This window comes from Dipteris shenzhenensis, chromosome 27 (assembly GCF_047967505.1).
Source record: "Dipteris shenzhenensis isolate YYH24624 ecotype China chromosome 27, Dip_SZ_1.0, whole genome shotgun sequence".
Classification (NCBI taxonomy): Eukaryota; Viridiplantae; Streptophyta; class Polypodiopsida; order Gleicheniales; family Dipteridaceae; genus Dipteris; species Dipteris shenzhenensis.
Genome location: NC_141622.1, coordinates 2,662,939 through 2,683,823, shown reverse-complemented (window position 1 = coordinate 2,683,823; position 20,885 = coordinate 2,662,939). Strand labels below are relative to the sequence as shown.

The following is a 20,885-nucleotide window of genomic DNA, read 5'->3' as shown; positions in this document are numbered from 1 at the left end:
ACATCTGAATCCACATGCAGCAATTCCTTCATTAATAGATTGCTCTTCACCAAAGACTCCATCACCATCTTCTGAATGATCATCCTCCCAACCATTACTCACTTGAGTTGATATGTGCCATGATTCCTGTGAGCTACCTTGCTGTGATTTATGACTCAGCCACTAATACTTCCTTCCCCAACACGGCCACGAGTTCACCTCTTAGAACGTTGGTGATGTCCCGGCAACAGAACCATGCAACCGGCCAATAATAGATCTAATAAGGGTAGTAGAAACACAACTTAGCAAGTATTATCCCACTGGCAACACACCCAAAACAAAACAATAACACAAGTTAGAATGCTCCTGCTAAAATCACATTACACCGATTGGCCCCAAATCAGCTGGTGCCCCTTCCGATATTTCTTGATTATTTATTCCACTGAAAACAAATTACAACAAGTTCTGGATACTTCTTGTAGGCATCCAGATACAAGCATCACCTATGCTTCCAGTAAACTCAGCTAATCATCACAACACACACATCAAATCCTAGGGCAAAACCCTTCTAACAACCTCCCTCCAGCACTCACAGTGGATATCCGCATGCAGCAGTTCCTTCATTAATAGATTGCTCTTCACCAAAGACTCCATCACCATCTTCTGAATGATCATCCTCCCAACCATTACTCGCTTGAGTTGATATGTGCCATGATTCCTGTGAGCTACCTTGCTGTGATTTATGACTCAGCCACTAATACTTCCTTCCCCAACACAGCCACGAGTTCACCTCTTAGAACGTTGGTGATGTCCCGGCAACGGAACCATGCAACCGGCCAATAATAGATCTAATAAGGGTAGTAGAAACACAACTTACCAAGTATTATCCCACTAGCAACACACCCAAAACAAAACAATAACACAAGGGAGTTAGAATGCTCCTGCTAAAATCACATTACACCGATTGGCCCCAAATCAACTGGCGCCCCTTCCGATATTTCTTGATTATTTATTCCACTGAAAACAAATTACAACAAGTTCTGGATACTTCTTGTAGGCATCCAGATACAAGCATCACCTATGCTTCCAGTAAACTCAGCTAATCATCACAACACACACATCAAATCCTAGGGCAAAACCCTTCTAACAACCTCCCTCCCGCACTCACAGTGGATATCGCCCAACAATCTCAGCCCTGCCAAGCTATCACGGCATCAATCTCTTGGAAAGCAAGGCCAGTACTCGGCCCTTGGCTGTTACGGTGCCCCTTGACTAACAACCAGTGGATTGCAATCCGCAACAAGGCTCCACTGTTAGAATTACAGATATAATTCAGCAGTGACCAATGTAATATAATAAGCTAGTTAGGGGCACTTTTCCCTCTTTAAGAGGTTTTTCCCCCTAACCGTAGTTAGTTCACTAACTATGGTTAGTGACTACTAAGGTTTTGTCACTAGGACAAAACCTTATCTCTCTCTCATTGAGTTGTACTCTTCACACTCTACTATTGCAACTCAACTTTCAGCTTCCAAGCTTCCAGCTCTCACTCTATCTTGCTCTCTCTCACTCACCCTTCTCTCACATTTGGTATCAGAGCATTAGATCCAGCTCCCTACGCATTCTCCGTTGAGCTCCAGCTACAACCTGCTACACCTCGTCCGTACAGTCCGTACGACTGTACGGAATCCTGCCGTACCAAATCGTACCTGCGTCAAACGTTGCGTCCGTACAACTCGAGCTGTCCGTTCATCGCCGTACGTTCCGTACAGCAAGTACTGCACGCACGTACCTGTTGTTATCGTACCTGCGCGTACACACTGTACAACAGGTATCTGTACATGTTTTCGTACAGGTTCTATTTCAGTACAACGTACTGCTCCGCCGTACAGCGCCGTATAGATCAGCGCCGTGCAGATCTGCTCGTCGTACCTCGCCATCCGTACTCCGTACAGCGCCGTCGTCCGTACTCTGTACAGCTCCCGCCGTCCGTACTCCGTACATTCGTACGGTCATCCGTACAACGTACGAATTCCGTACCCGACAGTTCCGTACACTGACAGTTCCGTACTGTCAACTCACTGTCCATACACTTCTGCTGCAGGCATTCTGTGCAGAGTTTTACTTCTGCAAGTACTCGAGCAGTTAGTTTTTGGGGCAGGCTTTGTTTGCAGATAGCCATTGTTTGGCTGTATTTTTGGAAATACATTTGGAGCTTTGACAGACACATTACAGATTTGGGGCTTTTGCAAACAGATCTGCAGATCTAGTCTGAAATTTGGGGCTTTTGTTCAGAAATTGCAGATTTGGGACTTTTAGTAAATCTGCCCCTTTCTGGTTGCAATTTCAAGCCACAAATTGGGGCTTTTGTGTTGGGAGAGCAATTTCTAGAGTTTTCAGTTCATACTGCCTTTCTTGGAGTGTTTTGTATATTTTTGAGAAAAGAGCAGCCCATGCTCTTGCAGTTTCTACCCCTACAACTGACATGCAGAATGCAGAATTATGGCATGCCAGATATGGCCAAATGCATTACAACAGCTTGATGACACTTCAGAAGTTTTCCATGGTTGATGCATTGCCACCTCTTGAGATACCTCCTCCACATGCCTGTGAAGGGTGCATTTTAGGCAAGATGCATAGATTCCCCTTCAAGAAGGATGGTTCAGTTAAAGCTGTCCGCAAATTACAGCTTATACACACTGATGTCTGTGGTCCCATGAGGACTCCATCGTTGGGTGGTCATCTCTACTTCGTTACATTTATTGATGATTACTCCAATTTTACTTGGGTTTATGGGCTAAAACAGAAATCTGAAGTGTTCACGGTGTTTAAACACTTTTCAGCCATGGTTGAAAATGAAACCAGACTCAAGATACAGACATTGCGCACAGGTAGAGGTGGGGAATACTTGTCTGCAGAATTTGATGCTTTTCTGAAAGGCAAGGGTATTGTGCATGAGCTCACAGTCAGGCTGACCCCTCAGCAAAATGGCAAAGCTGAGAGGAAAAATAGAACCCTCATGGAGATGGACAGATGTATGCTGAAAAGCAAACACATGCCTCACAAATTCTGGCTAGACGGTTTGATGTGTGCCAATTACATTTTGAATCGGGCTCCCACTAAGGCTTTAAAAACAAAAACTCCTTATGAGGTCTGGAATGACAGGAAGCCTTTAGTGGATCACTTCCGAGTCTTTGGATGCCTTGCTTATGCTCATGTGCCAGTTGAATTTAGGCACAAGTTGTCATATAAAGCCATCAAATGCATATTTGTTGGATACAGTGCAGAAAGCAAGGGGTACCGTCTCTACAATCCTGCTACACGCAAAATCATAGTAAGTAGAGATGTGATATTTTCTGAAAATTCAGCTCACACTCAGGCTGAATTTCAAATGCCTTCGTCTTCAAAGGATGTCTTTGAGGGGTTGCTACCCATTGCCTTTGGTTCCCCTGCTGATTTTTCTGATGCAAATCAGAATTTACAGCAACCTTCAGATGCTTCAGTTCCGCCACAGGATGTCTTGCCCCCTCCACAGGCAGTGGAACAGGTGGTGCAGCAAGAAATTGCAGACATACATGCAGCAAAAACAGTCCCAAACTGGCTGTTACAGACTCTCAGGGAGAGTAAAATTGATGCTCCGTTATCTGGCAGGACTCGCAGTGCAACAAGGCACATGGAAGGTGCTAATTCAGTGGAATCAGCATATGCAGGTACTCTTCTTGATGAGGAGGAGCCTGCCACATTCGAAGAGGCAAAGGATAATGTGCATTGGATGAATGCCATGCACGATGAGTTGCAGTCCATTGCAAAAAATCAGACTTGGGATGTTGTAGACTTGCCACCGGGTAAACATGCCATTGGCACACGATGGGTTTTCAAGGTCAAACCGAAGCCAGATGGCTCCATTGACAGATATAAGGCCAGGCTGGTTGCTAAAGGCTATGCTCTGAAAAAGGGCTTAGATTATGAGGAGACATTCGCTCCCACATCCCGGATGACCACCATCCGATCAGTTATTGCAATGGCTGCACATTTTGAGTGGCATGTTCATCAGTTGGACATAAAAACAGCCTTCTTAAATGGAGACTTGCTGGAAGAGGTGTATGTCAGACAACCTCCGGGCTTTGAAATTACAGCAAATGCACTTCAAGTATGCAGGCTCAACAAAGCTTTATACGGGCTGAAACAGGCCCCTCGTGCATGGTATGCCAAGATCCATGCCTTTTTGACCAGCAAGGGGCTGCACAATAGTCCTACTAAGAGCACCCTCTACATCAAGATGGATGGGGGGGGAATTTTAGTCATCCTTCTTTATGTCGATGACTTACTGCTCACAGGGTCCAATGAAGACAAAATTGCAGAGTTCAAAGCTGATTTGCAGACCAACTTTGACATGTCAGATTTGGGGCTGCTTCACTTTTATTTGGGGATCCAGTTCTCTCATGAGAGATGTGGCACTGTTATGTCTCAGTCCAAGTATGTTCAGAAACTCTTGGACAGATTTAACATGCATGAGTGTAAGCCCATAGCCACTCCCATGGAGTTGGGGCTGAAACTCACAATGCATGATGCAGGAGAAGTAGTTGATGCCACACTTTACAGTCAGGCTGTTGGATGCCTCATATATCTCTGCAACACTAGACCTGATATTCAGTTTGCAATATCTCAGGTGAGCAGGTACATGCACAGCCCAAAAACTATGCATTGGCAGGCAGTTAAGCGCATCTTCCATTATTTGCAGGGCACGAAGTCTTTTGGCTTGCTATTTCCCAAGGGGGGTGACTTGCAGATGCATGCCTACAGTGATTCAGATTGGGCTGGTGATTATGACACTAGGCAGTCCACTAGTGGCAATTGTTTCTTTTTGGGTAAATCTTGCATTTCTTGGCTGAGCAAGAAACAATCTACAGTGGCTACCTCATCATGTGAAGCTGAGTACAGGGCAGCTTTCACAGCAACAGTTGAATGTGTCTCGCTGCGACGTCTATTTGCTGGTCTTCATCTGTCTTTGGAGGGTCCTTCTCAAATTCTCATTGATAGTCAGAGTGCCATTGCAATGGCAAAGAATCCAATGTTTCATGCTCGCACGAAGCACATTGAGGTTCACTATCACTACGTCAGAGAGAAGTTGCATGCAGGAGAGATCAGTATGATCTTTGTGTCCACTCATGACAACGTTGCAGATATTTTCACCAAAGCACTACCACGTGAAAAGTTTGAGGCATTTCGCAGTTTGGTGATTGATCAGCCTTGTACATGACATTGGCACTGCAGGGGGGTGTTAGAATTATAGATATAATTCAGCAGTGACCAATGTAATATAATAAGCTAGTTAGGGGCACTTTTCCCTCTTTAAAAGGTTTTTCCCCCTAACCGCAGTTAGTTCACTAACTATGGTTAGTGACTACTAAGGTTTTGTCACTAGGACAAAACCTTATCTCTCTCTCAGTGAGTTGTACTCTTCACACTCTACTATTGCAACTCAGCTTTCAGCTTCCAGCTCTCACACTCTCTTGCTCTCTCTCACTCACCCTTCTCTCACATCCACAACGGACCAATTGTGAGTAATCTCACCGCACAACCACTTGGAAGGCAGCTCCAGACTAGAATCAGGCCAAAATCTCAACAACCAGCCTTCTACTACCCAGCAACAGACCAACCACAGCATCCACAGCATCCACATCCCGGTCTCTGTTAGAAATCAGCAAAAGACAGGCCAGCCAACAAAAACACAGCCCGGAAGGCCCAAAAAGCCCCTGATCTGGCACACTCCAGAAGCACCTGTGCAGCCCTAGAGTCAAATGGCCCTACCACCAGACCTGGAAATCAATAAAAATCATCCGCAGAAGAAAAACGCCCTCGGCACCTGGATCAGCCAGAATCCCCTCCAAGTGAAATTGCCTTTCGTCCCTCGCACCAAAATCAGCAGGATTCAGCCTGCATGCAAGTGACCTGACTTTGCCCTGATTACACCTGAATTGGGCTGTTTTTGGCCCATGGACACAATTGGCAGGATTTTGAGCTAAAAATAGCAAATGGATATTTAACACTCTTCTTGGGTCACCAAAAACTTCCCCAGGGCACAATTAATTCACCAACACGAGCACAATTTGCTTGGGATCACTAGGAATTAATTCCCCGAGCCTGATACAAGTACTAGGACTCCCGGAATTCCCGTGCCACCAAGGTCCAAGGTATTCATGCGTAAATTCAATCACATTAGAATTCACGTTCTCATGACACTGAGGGAGAGGGAGCTGAATGCTGAAATGAGGGACAAACAGCCCCTTATATAGGCAAACACGAGCCGACCTGCTGGTCGGTTAGCCGACCAGACGGTTGACCGACCTGCTTGGGTCGGGTCAATTGACCCGACTTGGTCCCTGTCGAAGGTTGCTCCTGGACAGCCTGCCAATTGGCTGCCAAACTGCCCCAAAAGGGCCTGCAACTTTGCTGTGTTTTGATGCGTGTGCAGCTGGTTGTTGCTGCCACATATGCCAGGCATTGGTGCAAAACTTCAAGTCGCCTTCTTGCTGCCACGTTTTTACCTCCTCTGGTTGCTGTGCGAGTCCACCCCTGCCTCTCAAGCAGCTCCCTCCTGCTGATCACCAGCCCAACAGCATCCCAGCAGCTCCCCTCTGAATTTCGCATGTTCTTTCAGCAGCTCTCTTCCACATCTTCGCCACCCCCTTGGCCCCATTTAGAATAGCAGTAGTCATCTTTTGTGTTTCAGCATCACCTGCTTGTCTTCTTAGCGCTCCATCAGCTCCTACTTCCCCCTCTCTGTCACCTATGCTTTCTACCACTTCTTTCCTCCCCAAATCGCCTTTGTTTCCTGCAGTTTCTGTTCCCATACGTATGCAGCTACACCATAGCCCCACCTCTCCTAATTCTATCATCTACTTTTGCTGAAGACACCCTTCTCAACCCCTTCCTACAACATGGCAATTAATTACGTGAATTCCTGAAGCTGGTTTTTCAATTACAACAGTTCGTGGGTACCTTAGTACACAAGGGTGATTTCCTCGTTAATCAAACTGCACAGCATCCAGGACTGAGCAGAGAAGACAGCAACTTCATTTTGTAAGGATTTTTCTGAGTGTGTGCTAGACTTGGAACTTTCATTGCTGCTCTACTAGAGAACATTTGCACATAGATCTGAGGAATTGAGGACATTTGTGGACACTATTCTGAAGTCTTAGAGGTAGCTTTGTGGCCAAATACCTGTTCCGAATCCCGATTGAAGGCCCAATCAAATCAGACATTTGCTGCTCCGAGACAGAACTGTTCTCATCCCTTCTTGGCTGTTTTGAAGTCCCTAGTTGCTGCAACAGTGACCTGGTTCGTTTGCATATTTTGTGGCATTTTGAGGCGAAAGTTCTCAGTTCACTTTGCTTAAAACGTATCAGAAAAAGTCACAGACTTCTTCTGCACGTCCTTTCAGAAAATTGGCCAGCAGGTTGTCTTTAAGGTCTTCATACACTTTCATATGTGTCTTTAAGGCAAAGCCTGCTACAACGGGCATGGCTCACCCATGTTTAGTCCGATCTTGTTCATGTGAAGGTTCCCATCGTCTTGTTTGTTCATTGCACAGACGTGGATTGTACTGCAATAATAAAGCGCTTCTAGGCAGAGGGGTTCATCTTGGCCCCTCAGCCAGTGTCAGCCTCCAATTCAATTGGGTCCGTATACCTTTAAGATTAAATCTTTACTTGTAGATTTTAAGTAACTCTTTACCATAAGATTAAATCTTTAACCCCACGTGGCCTCCGATGTAAGTGCAATCTCAGATAACATGCAAGCACGTAAATGCAGCAGAACAGCTAGTCAAAATTTGAGATGGTCTCTTTTGCTTTCATGTACATATACTATACAAATCCAATGACATGGCCAAACTCATCCTCTTTTGCTTTCACATACAGCTCACTATGAGAGCCCTCTCATTAGATTGCAGCAATTATCAAGCTCTAGAAAACCCACAGGTCTTCTAATACCAAATAAAACATTCCTCAAGGTAAGACACCTCTAACCTGAAGAATCTAGGACCGACTCCATTAGGTTACGAGCCCATCCATACCTATGTTTCCCTAACGACACTTGTGCACAATGTGGCCTACGTGGTATGGGACACATAATCTTACTTTGGAGTACGCTAGCTTGAGGTTGCGCGTCGCCTCGGCTCTAGATCGGGGGTGATCCTAAGGGATCTTTAGGTGAGCGGTGAGCCACTAGCCTAATCCAATAGTGTCTTATTGGTTAAGTACTGACCTATGGGATCTTGTGGGTACATTTAGCACGTTTCTCGACAGGGCCCACTTTCGAGAATGGCCCAAATGAGCCTAAGCTCCCTCTTTTATAGGCACAAGCTGTCTAAAGTCTCAATCCATTCACACTTCCAAAATATACAAAGGGTACAAAATGCCCTAATTGTCCCACGGTTAGGGCATGTACCCCTAGGTTACCTAACCTTTGTAACACTACCCACGTTTATACGCAAACATATGCGTAACAACTCTAGCCTTTTTTGAAACTCTTTCATTTGCTTGTCCAACACTCATCTATGGTTTTGGATGTTCGATTTATGACAAGATCCGTTTTGTCTTCTGAAAGGAAAACTTCATAAGGATGGATTCTATCTCATGTAGTTATCACACCAAAGAAAGGAAATAAGTGGCAGGTTTGTGTGGACTTTCGTCCTTTTAATACATGCACTAAGAGGGATCATTTTCCTTTGCCATTCCAAGATGAAATACTAGACCAAGTAGTAGGGCATGAGATGTATTTTGTATGTGATGGGTATTTAGGGTACTTTTAAATTCGTATTCGGAAGGAATATCAAAAGAAAACATCATTTGTCACACCTTGGGGAGTTTTTGCTTATAGAGTGATGCTTTTTAGGTTGACCAATGCACCAGCTACATTTCAAAGGTTCATGAGTCAAGTGCTTAAGCCTTACTTAGGAAAGTTCATGAGGGTGTTTTTGGATGATTTTTGCATTTATTCTCGGTGCATAGATCACTTCTTATGACCTGACTCCTACATGCACACTAAAGCCTTCAACAAGATCAATTAAAAAAAGAGCACCCATTGGAAATTGTTGTGGACGTGATCGGAATGGGGGTGGTCCATGGTGGGAGGCTTCTTTTTTTCTTTTTCTTTTTTTTATTGGGGGGGGGGGGGGGATTTGTGATTCTGGTATGATGAGCTAGCTAGAATGGATGATATACTCCTTGTCAACTGAAATATCAATAGTGATGTCAATGTACGTCTAATCTCCCGTGTAACTTAACCTTGGCTATCATGACTATTAGGGCTGCTAAGGGCAAGATCTCTACATACCAAGGTATTCAATTTGGGTGATATTGAACAAACAGAATAGTCTCCATGGCTATTCTCTAGTAAAACATCTTCTATAAAACCAATTATCTTTATATTCTACAACAACATAAATCTCAATTTAGAAGCTGATTTGAGAAATATAATATCAATCATAAATACAACTAAAAGAACCACAATGTCGCCTCCTAGTGGGACTTGACTAGACTAACCCCTCCCTCACAAGAAAACCTATATTTAGCTAAGGTGTAAAGCTGGTTCAACACACACCACAGTCACACTAAGGCCATGCAAATTCTGAGCTCCAAGCTGCTCAGTCACTCATAAATCTCGAATAGATCCATAACAAAGGCTGCTGTAAACCCCATCCAGCTCATTGGCAGTAACAACCAATCTCATCTGGACCAAAATGAGTAAATAAGCTCTCATACGAGAAAAATTTGGTGCTGATCATCTTTTTCTATTCTTCAGTGCTTTGTGATTCCTTCCCTGCACTTAATGCTGAAGACCAATCAGCTTCTTGAAGTGTGCTTGCGATCTTACAACTGCTCCCAATGTATCAGGCTTAGGAAACCTGTTAGATGTGTGTGAATCAAGGCCAAGTTAGTCTCTGAAAAAGACTGCCTATTTCTAATTAGTTTGCTGAAGAAGGCGGCATCATGTCCCCCTTACATCAGCCCCTTATGCCTTTTGGTTCTACAAAAGCATATATATTGTAGAGACTCTACTGGCCCAGTTTATATAAAATAGAAGATACTCACTTCAATATAATTTCCAATAATATCCAGTGGACGATAAATCCCAGCTCTCTTAGGTTTGCCAGCTTTGACAACAAGCTCTTGTATTCCATCACACACTTTAGATACTGCTTCCTGCAAATTAATTAACACAGACAATCAGAGAGATATCTACTGTATCCAGCATAACACTACAAATTCATGTAAGGCAAGCCAACAGATCTTATATCCCTTGACAAAATAAGACAAATAAAACCAACAGACGATATTCAACCTATATATTCTGACCAATTTTAAAATAAATCAATCTGATTTTAAACTTTGAAGAGTTTGTGTCCCTGTATTAGAAAGCCACAGTTCATCAAGAAAATTTTTGTAGGACTTAGGTAAGACAAACCTGATTGGGTGATAATGCATGCATTGAGGTCTCTCTTAGTGATGAAACACACAGAATTAGCACGAATAAAGAGTTCATATCAATTTAATGAGCCGTTAAGACAACACGATCATGAGTTCCATAGAGCTGCTCCTCATTGTAGCCTCCTGCTGTTCCTATTAAGGCTCACCTTCCCTTCTTCAGCCCGTCTTGCTGCCAACTTCCCTTCACCACACCAAATATTCCAAAACTACCATAGACTGAAGTAAGAAAGAAAGCTGTATATCTTCAAAACTGGAGTGCTACAAAAGCCATACTGAATAAGACTCCCAAAGAGGCCTTCACAAGCGTAAAGCTTAAAATAGATCACCTTCAATAATTAGCTGCACATCTTATGCATGAATCCATCATGCCAACCTAATGAAACTGGATAATAAATCAATTAATGGTTATATTGATGACCACAAGCCCTATAGGATCTGGAAACCAAGCACACGATATCACCCTACCACATACGTAATATTTGATGAAGAGGAGCTGGTTATATTTCACAACAAGATGCATCATTCTATCCTATCATTGAGCAAGTCATAGAAAAAGACACTGAATCACATGTTTCCAAAGAACCTTCATCAGATATTGGTAATGTTGAACTTGAGTCAAGGATCTTACCGAGATGGTTTTATGACCCATCAAAGAAGACCATAGTTACCATAGAGCGCTTTTCCACCTTCCCAAACAAGGGGAACACTTCCGTGGAGGAAGGGGTACCGGTACGCCAGGGAACGTGTTCCCATGTAGTCAATGACGTTCTGGGATTTGGGGTTGGGGCCCATTTCTGCGCTCACTCGCTCCGGCGATCACGAGGGCGTGAATTTTAGCACATGCATGTTGCCTAGACCCCGAGAAATAAAGTGGGCAGGGCCTTGGGTAGCAAAGCGTGCAAAGTCCTCCCTAGGGAATTGTGCCTTGGGAGGTTTTGGCCCAAGAGGGGACAAAGAACCCAAGTTGGCCATTGGTTTGGTTTCAAAAATTGCCCCACCAAAGGGGCAATGGGGGCAAGTGAGAGGGGAGGCCACTAAGAATTTCACCATGCCTTGAATGAATTTGGTGCCTAGGAAAGCACCTAGAAGGAAAAATCACACAAGGCACGTAACGAAAGGAGTGAACTAAAAGGCGTGGGGAACATCCTTCCGTACAGTGATTTAAGGCACGAGTGTGCTGGTGATCATGCAAGATAGAGTCGAGATGGTCTGTGGTTGATGTATGGGCTCAACGGGTGATCGTACGGACTGTTCTTGGCCTATGTACGGAAAGCACGAGATTGTATACAGGGAGCACAGCAACGACTGAGTACAGACCTTGTATGGAAGCATATACATGCTCCTCACCATCTCATACGGCGTGCAAAAGGAGAACTTACTGGTGATTGTATGGAAAGTCATCTCTTACGGCGCGCATAAGGAGTTACGTGCTAGTCATCATACGAGCACTTATGGTGCTTGCGTGGCTGATCGTCAAAGCTTAGTCAGACGAAGCTTATGGGAGCTAGTGTATTCTCAAAGGCCTTGATTCTTTGTCTTCTTCTTGCGGGTTGCTACAGGGTTGCTACAGGGGTCTAGCTGGTCACGAAGGACTCCTTTGAGTTCTCAAATTAGCTCAAGAGAGCTTGCCTAGTCGCTAAGGCCAGTCTTTACATCGAGTGTTGGTCTAGGACCCTAGCTGGTCACAAAGACGGGCTTCGTTTTACACTGCTTACTTGGTCGAGAACTTGTCTGGACTGGTTGCAACATGTCTTGGAAGAGATGGACAGTATTTTTTATGCTGGTTGTGTGATTATGCTTTCTCCCTTCGCTCTGAGTAGATGGGTGGCCAAGTGGGCACATAAGATGATTGTGAAGGGGTAAGGCTTTGTCAAGCACTTCTGCAAATCAAGATCAAGGGAGAAGGCCTTGATAAGTGCTCTTGGAGAGACTATTGGTAGTGGAAGTCCTGAACAGTGGAGAAAGCTCTCCTTCTCTACTTTGATTAGATAGGTGGCTAATTGGACACTAGTGACAACTATGGGAACTATGTATCCAAGTGTAATTACTAGTAACAGTACCGATCTGTGTGCAAGCTTCCCGGATTAGGGATGCAAACCTATTGCTAGGATTGGTGAGAGTGGTGAACAGCAAAGGCTATTCAGGGCATGTGGATGCCTAATGGGATGTGGAATGCCCTAGATGCAAGAAATAATGTATCCTTTATGTAGCCTCGAATTCAGGGCCTCTAACTTAATTAAAGAAATACCAAAAGAGGGGCCAAGGTTTAAGCCACTCTGTGTCTTTATCTTGGTGTAGGGGCACTCTAGCTCCCAATCTGGTTGTTAATGTAACAGTGTTGGCTGGTTGTTAGTAATCTACTGCCCTTTAAACTATTAAAGGCCGGTTTCAGCCTATCCTACCCTGTCAACCCTCACTACCTACTCAATCTCTACTAGCCTCTCAGCCCTCACAGCTCAGCCCACCCCGAGCCCCCTTCTTTTTATTCTTTTTTTTTTCAAAGAAAGGAACCTTCTATTAATGCTTCAAAGATTTCATACAAGACAACAGCCCCGAAGGTGCTGAGTATGAAAAAACCGAAAAAGGCTGAAAGAAAAACCTGCATGTTCCAAAGAAGCCCAGCTCACTGCCCAGGGGATCTCTGGAACTAGGGCTGACAGCCAAGTGGGGGCATTGCAGAAACGAGCACGCCTCTCAATAGTCGCCCTGGAGCCTGGAGTCCCACGCTCCCAGCCGTACTCCTTGGCCCGCACCTTGTCTACCTCTTTGTTGGTATCATGGGTTCACAGTGGAGGACATGGATAGGATACACCATGTTCCACAGTTTTCGGTTACACTCCGTTTCCCAGGGCTCCCCAAGGAGTATCGAGCCATCCTCCCTTCCATTGGTCGGGCATTTGGCACAGTGCTTGAGTCTTTTGAAGGAGGCTGCCAAAGTGTCTTCTGGATGTTGACTCCTGGATTGTTGGAGGGAACTTCAACAACCTGGAGTTTGGGAAAGACAACTAGGGCAGCGCCTCGTTCTCTGAGATGCCAGCAGCAGAGCGTAGTACCTAGGAGCAGTTCATTTTCATGATCAGTGGTAGAGACCCATGGAGAGAGCCAGAGTTCAGCACGACTCCTGGCAGCCTTCTCTTCTCCTTTGGACAGAGGAGACACGATGGATTGCTCGAGAGATTAGACCGCTTCTATGTTGGGGACTGGGCATTACACAGAGGCGACGCTACTGGATTCTGGCAGGTACCAGGTTGTCCAACCACTCTCCAGTGGTACTTCACTTGGATTAGCCCCGCCGAGGTCTCCTCCAGAAGGGCGTCCGCATTCCAGAGGACCTCTTGTGGGACGAGGAGATTCAGGAGGTTATGGCAGAGATCTGGGAGCACTTAGAGATGGCACCGAGTGAGGGCTGGGCTGCGTGGGTTGCCGATGCGATTCAGAGGAGCAGTGTGGAGCTGCAGGCTCACGCCCTCAGGCGGCAAAGGACCCTTCAGGAGCGCGAGCGGGCTTTGAGGAGAGACCTCGCCTCCATCGAGAGGCTCAGGGAGCAGGACCCAGTGTCTCAGTGGCTTAGTGATAGATTGGAGAGCGCTCGTCTCGAGCTTCAAGACACGGAGCTGCGGCGGGCTGAGTTCTCCTACCATTCCTCCCGGGCCCGATGGGTACAGCAGGGGAGACCACTAGACCCCGATCGACCAGCACACAGTTACAGCGTCTCCGGGACTCGCAGGGCATCATGCACATTGACCCGCAGGAGATTCTTGACATGACCACCGGTTTTTATAGCCAGCTCTTTCAGACACAGAGGATGACCCCAGCTGGTCTTGTGGCCCGAGAGCTAGTTTGGGATCACGTTCCGACAGTAGTCTTGCTGGACTTATGCAGCAGACTTGAGGAGCCTTTCACAGTTGAGGAGCTCTAGGAAGCCCTCAAGGCTCTCCCGACCCAAAAATGCCCGCGGGAGGATGGCTTGACTTCGGCCTTCTTCTGGATCCTCGCCAAGGTCTTGAGTTTGCGGTTACGGCCTCATCTTATCGACATCATCCATGACACACAGACTGGGTTTGTCGAGGAGTGCAGCATCCTCGACAACATCTTCACGTTCTCGGAGGCAGTGGATTGGTCTAGGCAGGAGTCACAGCCATTGACCATCCTTCTCTTGGACTTCGAGAAGGCCTACAACAGGGTGGAGTGGTCTTTCCTCGAGGGCACTATGAGGAGATTGGGTTTCTCAGACCGATGGGTCAGAGGAGTTTCAACGCTATACGCAGGGAGCTCTAGTCAGATGATTATCAGAGGACACACAGGCGAGGCCTTTCCTCTCTCTCGCTCGGTCCGCCAAGGCTACCCACTAGCTCCCTTCCTCTTCTTGTTTGTAGCGGAGGCTCTGGGCTACTATTTGAGATCATAGGTGGCGGGTCTCACAGGGTTGAGGCTCCCAATCAGACAGGAGGAGGAGCTCCTTGACTCGGAGTTTGCAGATGACACGGCCTTGTATGTTGAGGGCACCACAGCAAGTCTAGAGAGAATCAGAGGCACCTTGGCTATCTATTGTGAGGCCTCGGGAGCACAGATCAACTGGACGAAATCCATAGGCTTCTTCACGGGCTTTGAGGAGACATAGGAGATCCATGAGTGGGATAGTGACTTTGGTTTCAGATGGATACCACGAGGCCAGACAGCGAGATACTTCAGATGCCAGGTGGGTATTGACATCACAACAGAGCAGCAGATTGCCCCGGTCCTTGAGAGTGTTCGACGCAAGCTTCTCTATTGGAGCTCAGCCAAACTCTCCCTCGCAGGTCGCGCCTTAGTGGCAAACCAGGTCCTTCTTGCCATTGCTTGGTATATTGCCTCCTGTTGGTGCTTTCACAAAGGATGCATTGGGCAGCTCCGATAGTTGGTACGGCACTTCCTCTCGCTAGGTTCAGACGGCACGAGGAACACTAAGGCCACAATTCTATCCACTAGCGCCTTGTCCTGGAGGGATTGAACTACCTGCTGTACGTGTTGCTTGTCAGCAAAAAGAACCTTGACGACTGTGGGAGTCGAGGGTGCTGCCATAGAGCCCCTCTGGCCAGACCAAAGGTCGCCACCAAGATTTTCTTTCGCAATAACAAACACGAATGCTCCCGCTGCAGGGAGGCAAATGAAAAAGGAAAAGAAAGAACGACGAGGCGAGGCGGGGCGAGGCGAAAAGGTGGAGGAGAGAGAATGGGAGGGCGGCAGGGAAAGTAGAGGGGAGGAGAGGAAGGAGGAAGGAATGAAGAGGAGAAAGGAGGACGGGAGAGGCAGGAGAAGAGGAGAAGAAGAAGGAAGGGGGAGGCGAAGTGGTGAGGGGGGTGCACTGGCGGGAGGGCAGAAGGGCAGGAGGATGTGCGGGGCGGCGAGGAGGGGAGTGGGAGGCAAGGAGGCGGAAGGAGGGGGGGAGCAGGGGAGAAGGCAGGGCGGGGGACGGAGCAAGGTGAGGCAACGCGGGGAAGAAGGTAGGGCGGGGGAGAAGGCAAGGCGGGGGAGCAGCAAGGGAAGGCGGCGCGAGGCGGGAGAAGGCAGGGCGGGGGGTGGAGTTGGAGCGGGGAGGGCAAGGCAGAGTGGAGGAGAAGAGGCAAGGCGGAGCGAGGGCAAGGGCGAGGCAGGGAGGAGGGGCGACGAGGAGGAGGGGGCAGCGGGCGGAGAAAACAGGAGCCGCCCCCGAGCCCCCTTCTCTCATAGGTCAGCCCACACTCAGCGGTATATTTCCATGCCAGCACCCTTTTGTTTTCATATTGTGGTATATTTCCATGCCATTTGATGACGTGACATGTGACATGGTGTCCACTACCCGCTGCCATGTTCACCCATCCCGATACATTCTTGTTCCGACATCGGACGTTCCCGGAATGTTCTCGTTCCTTCGTAACTATGGAAAGGACTTGGAAGATCTACAAGGGTCCTAAAGACACCTAATAGACTCAATATGAGTCGAAAGATATAAGTATGCTAACGACAATACAAAATGCCGGAAGTCATGAAAGAGGAGTATGATAGTATCATACAAAACAAAACTTTGGGAGCTAGTGGCTTTACCACTAGGGGAGATTTCTATCAGTAACAAATGGGTCCATTGAATGAAAATGAAGAGTGATGAAGTGTAAGGGTAATGCCCAAAAAGAAGGCATTGACTATGATCAGACCTTTGCATCAGTAGCTCGACATAACACTATCAAAATGATTGTAGCCCTTGCCACTCATCACAATGGGCCTCTCTATCAAATGGACGTTAAAACCTCTTTTCTAAGAGATGATCTAAAAGAGGCAGTCTATATAGACCAGCCATGTAGATTTCAGGATACAGGCAAGGAGGAAAAGGTATACAAACTACACAAAAGCTTTGTATGGTTCAAAACTAGCACCTAGTGCTCATTCATAAGTTAATTAACATTTCTAGGTTTATAGGCTTCAATAAGAGTTCATCTGATTATAATTTGTATAAAAAACCATGATAAGAAACGCAATATAGTTCTCATTGTCTTATAAGATGATGAAATCGACATCATTGCTAATAATGAGGAACTAGTGAGTGCACCTTGGGGTATCTTTGGCGTAGGATTAATTAAAGGTCAAACAGAGTGGTAGGTAGACCTTAGGTCCTAGGTTAGGACATCCATGATCTTATGTCATGGACACAGGTTTAGAGATTGTTAAGGGGCCACATGATGTGGCGGGGCCCCACATGCATCCTTCACAGCTGAAGGGGATGAGTGCAACATGACACCAATCCACTGGTCTATCTCAAGTGGCCTTACACGTGTCATATGGGCACCACTCACCATGTCACTCACTCTAGGGCACCAATCAGATGCAAGTATTCCATTCATTGCATGTGTCTAATGCATTCTATTTGTGCACACTGACACTAGTCTATCTCATGTGGCCTTACACGTGTCATAAAGGCATCACCCCATGTCACTCACTCTAGCCACCAATCGGAAGAAAAGATGACAGCAGAAGTGGAGAACAAAATTAACAAAGAGGACCTTCATGGGAAAATAACGGAACGTGAAGCAAGAAATGATATTGTTTGGTTTCTACGAATAAGTTCAAAAGCCTCATAGAAAAGACACCCAATTTGGAGTGAAATCAGCAAAGATAAACATTCTTATACAAACGCATAAATTGAAAGGCACGAAGACTTGCATACCAGAGGAGCTTACTCCTTACCAGCTTAAACAAAGAGCCACGAAAGTCATCAAAGGAAAGGAAGTAAGGAACACAGGAAAACGCGGGAAAATGGGCTGTTTACAGACAACAAAATGATGGATAAATAGGATCAATGCTTTACCTTAGTAATATGGGTCATAATTGCCAGACGTATGGAAACCACGCGCTTGCAAATGCATTAGCAAACGTTTGCAACATTTGGTACTTTTTCAAACGTTTGAATTTTTTTTTCCTTTTATGATGCATTTAGCACATGCAAAGTCTCATAATATTACGTACATCTGCTGCATTGAAAATTACATCAGGGCCCAAAATTGCAGACTTGCCCTCTCTTGTCGACACCTGCAAAAAACTCACATTTGGAAACATCCAAATGTTTGGAAGTTTGGTCACACGTTTAGAATTATTCCAAACGCGTTGATTGCAACTACGATATGGGTAAGCAGTGTGCCAGATGGGCACATGAAGTGGGAAAAAGGGAAACAGTAAGCAGTGTGCCATATGGGCACGTGATGTGGGAAAATGGGAAATACTTCCACGTGAGCTCTTTGTTTGGTTTAGGGCAGCCAATGAGACCACTCTAGTCAGCAGTTATGGCTACAGTGAAGCCATAGTAAGGGCTGGTTGTGGGGTTGTATATAGCCTAACCAAGTGTCCATTGCAAGGCTCTTGGGAAGGGGCAGGACAGCATCACAAGGGCCAAAGGGCTGGGAAATTGCACAGCAGCTCCACTGGGCAGGAGATCGCGTCTATAGGCCTGCAGGTGGCAGGAAAGCTGACTGCCAGTCTCAGTACAGGATCCAGGTCGGAAGCATGGCAACACAGGCAGGCCAATGGCACTATGCCATATGGCAGACTGCGTCAAGAACAGTAGCAAACCGCAGTCAACTACTCAAGTACATGTCCGCTCAAAAGAAGGGACCATATCAGATCACGACCAGACAAGGGAATCTGAATTAAGGTAAGGTTGGCTACCTGGTCAGCCAGAGCAGAGGGCCTAGAGCCCTATATTAAGGCCCATTTGGGGGCACTTCCACTAGTCAGTTCTGCAAGAGATTCACAGAGCCTAGGGGCACACAAAGGCTGATCTTCCCATAATAGAACAGCAAGATTGTAGTGCACAGCAAGATCAGCAGTCCCATTTGGGTTTGGCAATGATCCCGGGGAATCACTCATAAACATGTAATATAGCACTTTAGTGCATTGAGGGGTATTTTTAGCGTGCAGTCTGTAGGAGGTGCAGTAATCTAGGAGAGGTCTACATCAGTTGGAACAGCCGACATAGTCTGATCCTGGTGCCCTACCTCAGCCAACATTTGGTGAAGGTGATAATATGTACTTGGATCTGATATCTCTATATGAGATTGTTTGGCTGTACATCTGGGCGATCAGCAGTCATACAGAGGATTGGGGGCAGCAAAACACTAGGACAGGTAGCAAACCGGAGGCAGCATTCCACTCTAGATCACATATTCACTTTGAGGGCTATCATTGAGGAGGTGAGGTCCGCACTCCAGAACATCTACGTTTGCTTTGTAGACTTTCGGAAGGCCTTCAACACTAACCCACGATCCTGCATCATCAACCTTGACAGTCAACCTTGGAAAGACCAAGGTTATAATCTTCAGCACCTCACGCACAGTGCTTCACCGACATTGCTTCACTTACCAGAGTGAGCCCGTGGAGATAGTGCGGTCCTACACATACCTAGGAGCAATCTTCGCAGGGCCCATCTTCACGATGACTTAGGCAGCCAGGGCATGACTCGCATGGGGGCAGAGTGCTTTGGCCCAGCTCTAGGCACACTTTCACGATCCACCGACGACGGGCTGGCTTTTTGACACTCTAATGTGGCCGACTGCCATGTATGCAGCACCCTTCTAGGGGAGTGATCTCCAGGTGGCAGAGTGGAGGAGATTTGAGTGGCTACTGGTGATCATAGGGTCCAATGATTCGGAGTAAGACCTCAGTCCCACATGAGATAGTACAGGCAGAGTTCGCCATGACACCTCTCCATGTTGACAGTGACATTCATACACAGAGTTTGGGCCTTACCTCACTAGAGACTACCGATGCCAATCTCAAGACTTGACAGTCAACCTTGGGAAGACCAAGCTTATGATCTTCAATACCTCACGCCAGTGCTTCACCGACATAGCTTCACTTACCGAGGTGAGCCAGTGGAGATAGTGAAGTCCTACACATACTTGGGAGAAATCTTCACAGGACCCGTCTTCACGATGACTCATACAGCCAAGGCACGACTCACACAGGGCCAGAGTGCTTTGGCCCGACTAGAGAGACAGTGCTTCCAGGCACACTTTCAAAATCCACCAATGAAGGGCTCGCTTTTCAACACTTTAGTGCCGCCGACTACCATATATGCAGCACCCTTCTGGGGGATTGATCTCCCAATGACAAAGTGGAGGAGATTTGAGTGGCTACAGGTGACTATGGGTTCTAGGATGATTCGGAGTAAGCCCTCAGTCCCACATGAGATAGTACACGCAGAGTTCGCCATGACACCTCTCCGTTCCAATGCCATCTTTTAGACAAAGACATTAATCAAGGTTTGGGACTTACCTCACTGGAGACTATTGCGGTTAGCCTTAGTCATCCAGACGTCTAGCAAAGAGCGGAGCAGACACATGGTATGCATGTATATCCATGTGGTTTGCCATGCATGGTATTTAGATGAACAGGCTTCCCCCCTTTACGTACAACATGGATGCGCCACCTGAGTCGATCCCATGAGATGAGATTAACCGTATCATACGATTAGATCTTATCATACTCCATACATCTCGCGCATGGGGGGGGCCAAGAGTTCCCCACCAAGATCCAGTTCTATCACAACTACTACTTGAGAGTATCGGAGAAGGAAGTTATCATCAGACCCTAGTATCTCGAGGACAAAGGAGTCCCATATATACTGAGGATCGCCATTGGACATATGCGGGTTTCATCCCATCAGCTGAGAATTGAGGCGGGGAGAGCATCACGTATACCCAGAGAGCAGTGGATCTGTAGGTTATGCACATTGGGGGTGGTTGAGACAAAGGAGCATTTGCTTTGTGCCTGCCCAGCCCACTATGAAATCTGAAAACGATACAATTGTCTCTACTAGGAGGGGAGTGGCTTCGGTCCACTCTCACCACCAATCCACTTCAATGACCAGGTCTGCATTGGGCTCTATTTGATGGAGATGCGCCGACACAG

General features: G+C 46.6%; 1 protein-coding gene across 1 annotated transcript in view; it reads right to left on the bottom strand.

The window, feature by feature from the left end:
• Positions 1–20,885, bottom strand: part of LOC147883734 (putative polyribonucleotide nucleotidyltransferase 1, chloroplastic) — a 114,855-nt gene that overhangs the window by 45,154 nt on the left and 48,816 nt on the right. Inside the window, exon 9 of the mRNA XM_087398392.1 lies at positions 10,074–10,184. Coding sequence (XP_087254518.1) covers positions 10,074–10,184 — 111 coding nt within the window. The remainder of the gene's footprint in view (positions 1–10,073; positions 10,185–20,885) is intronic.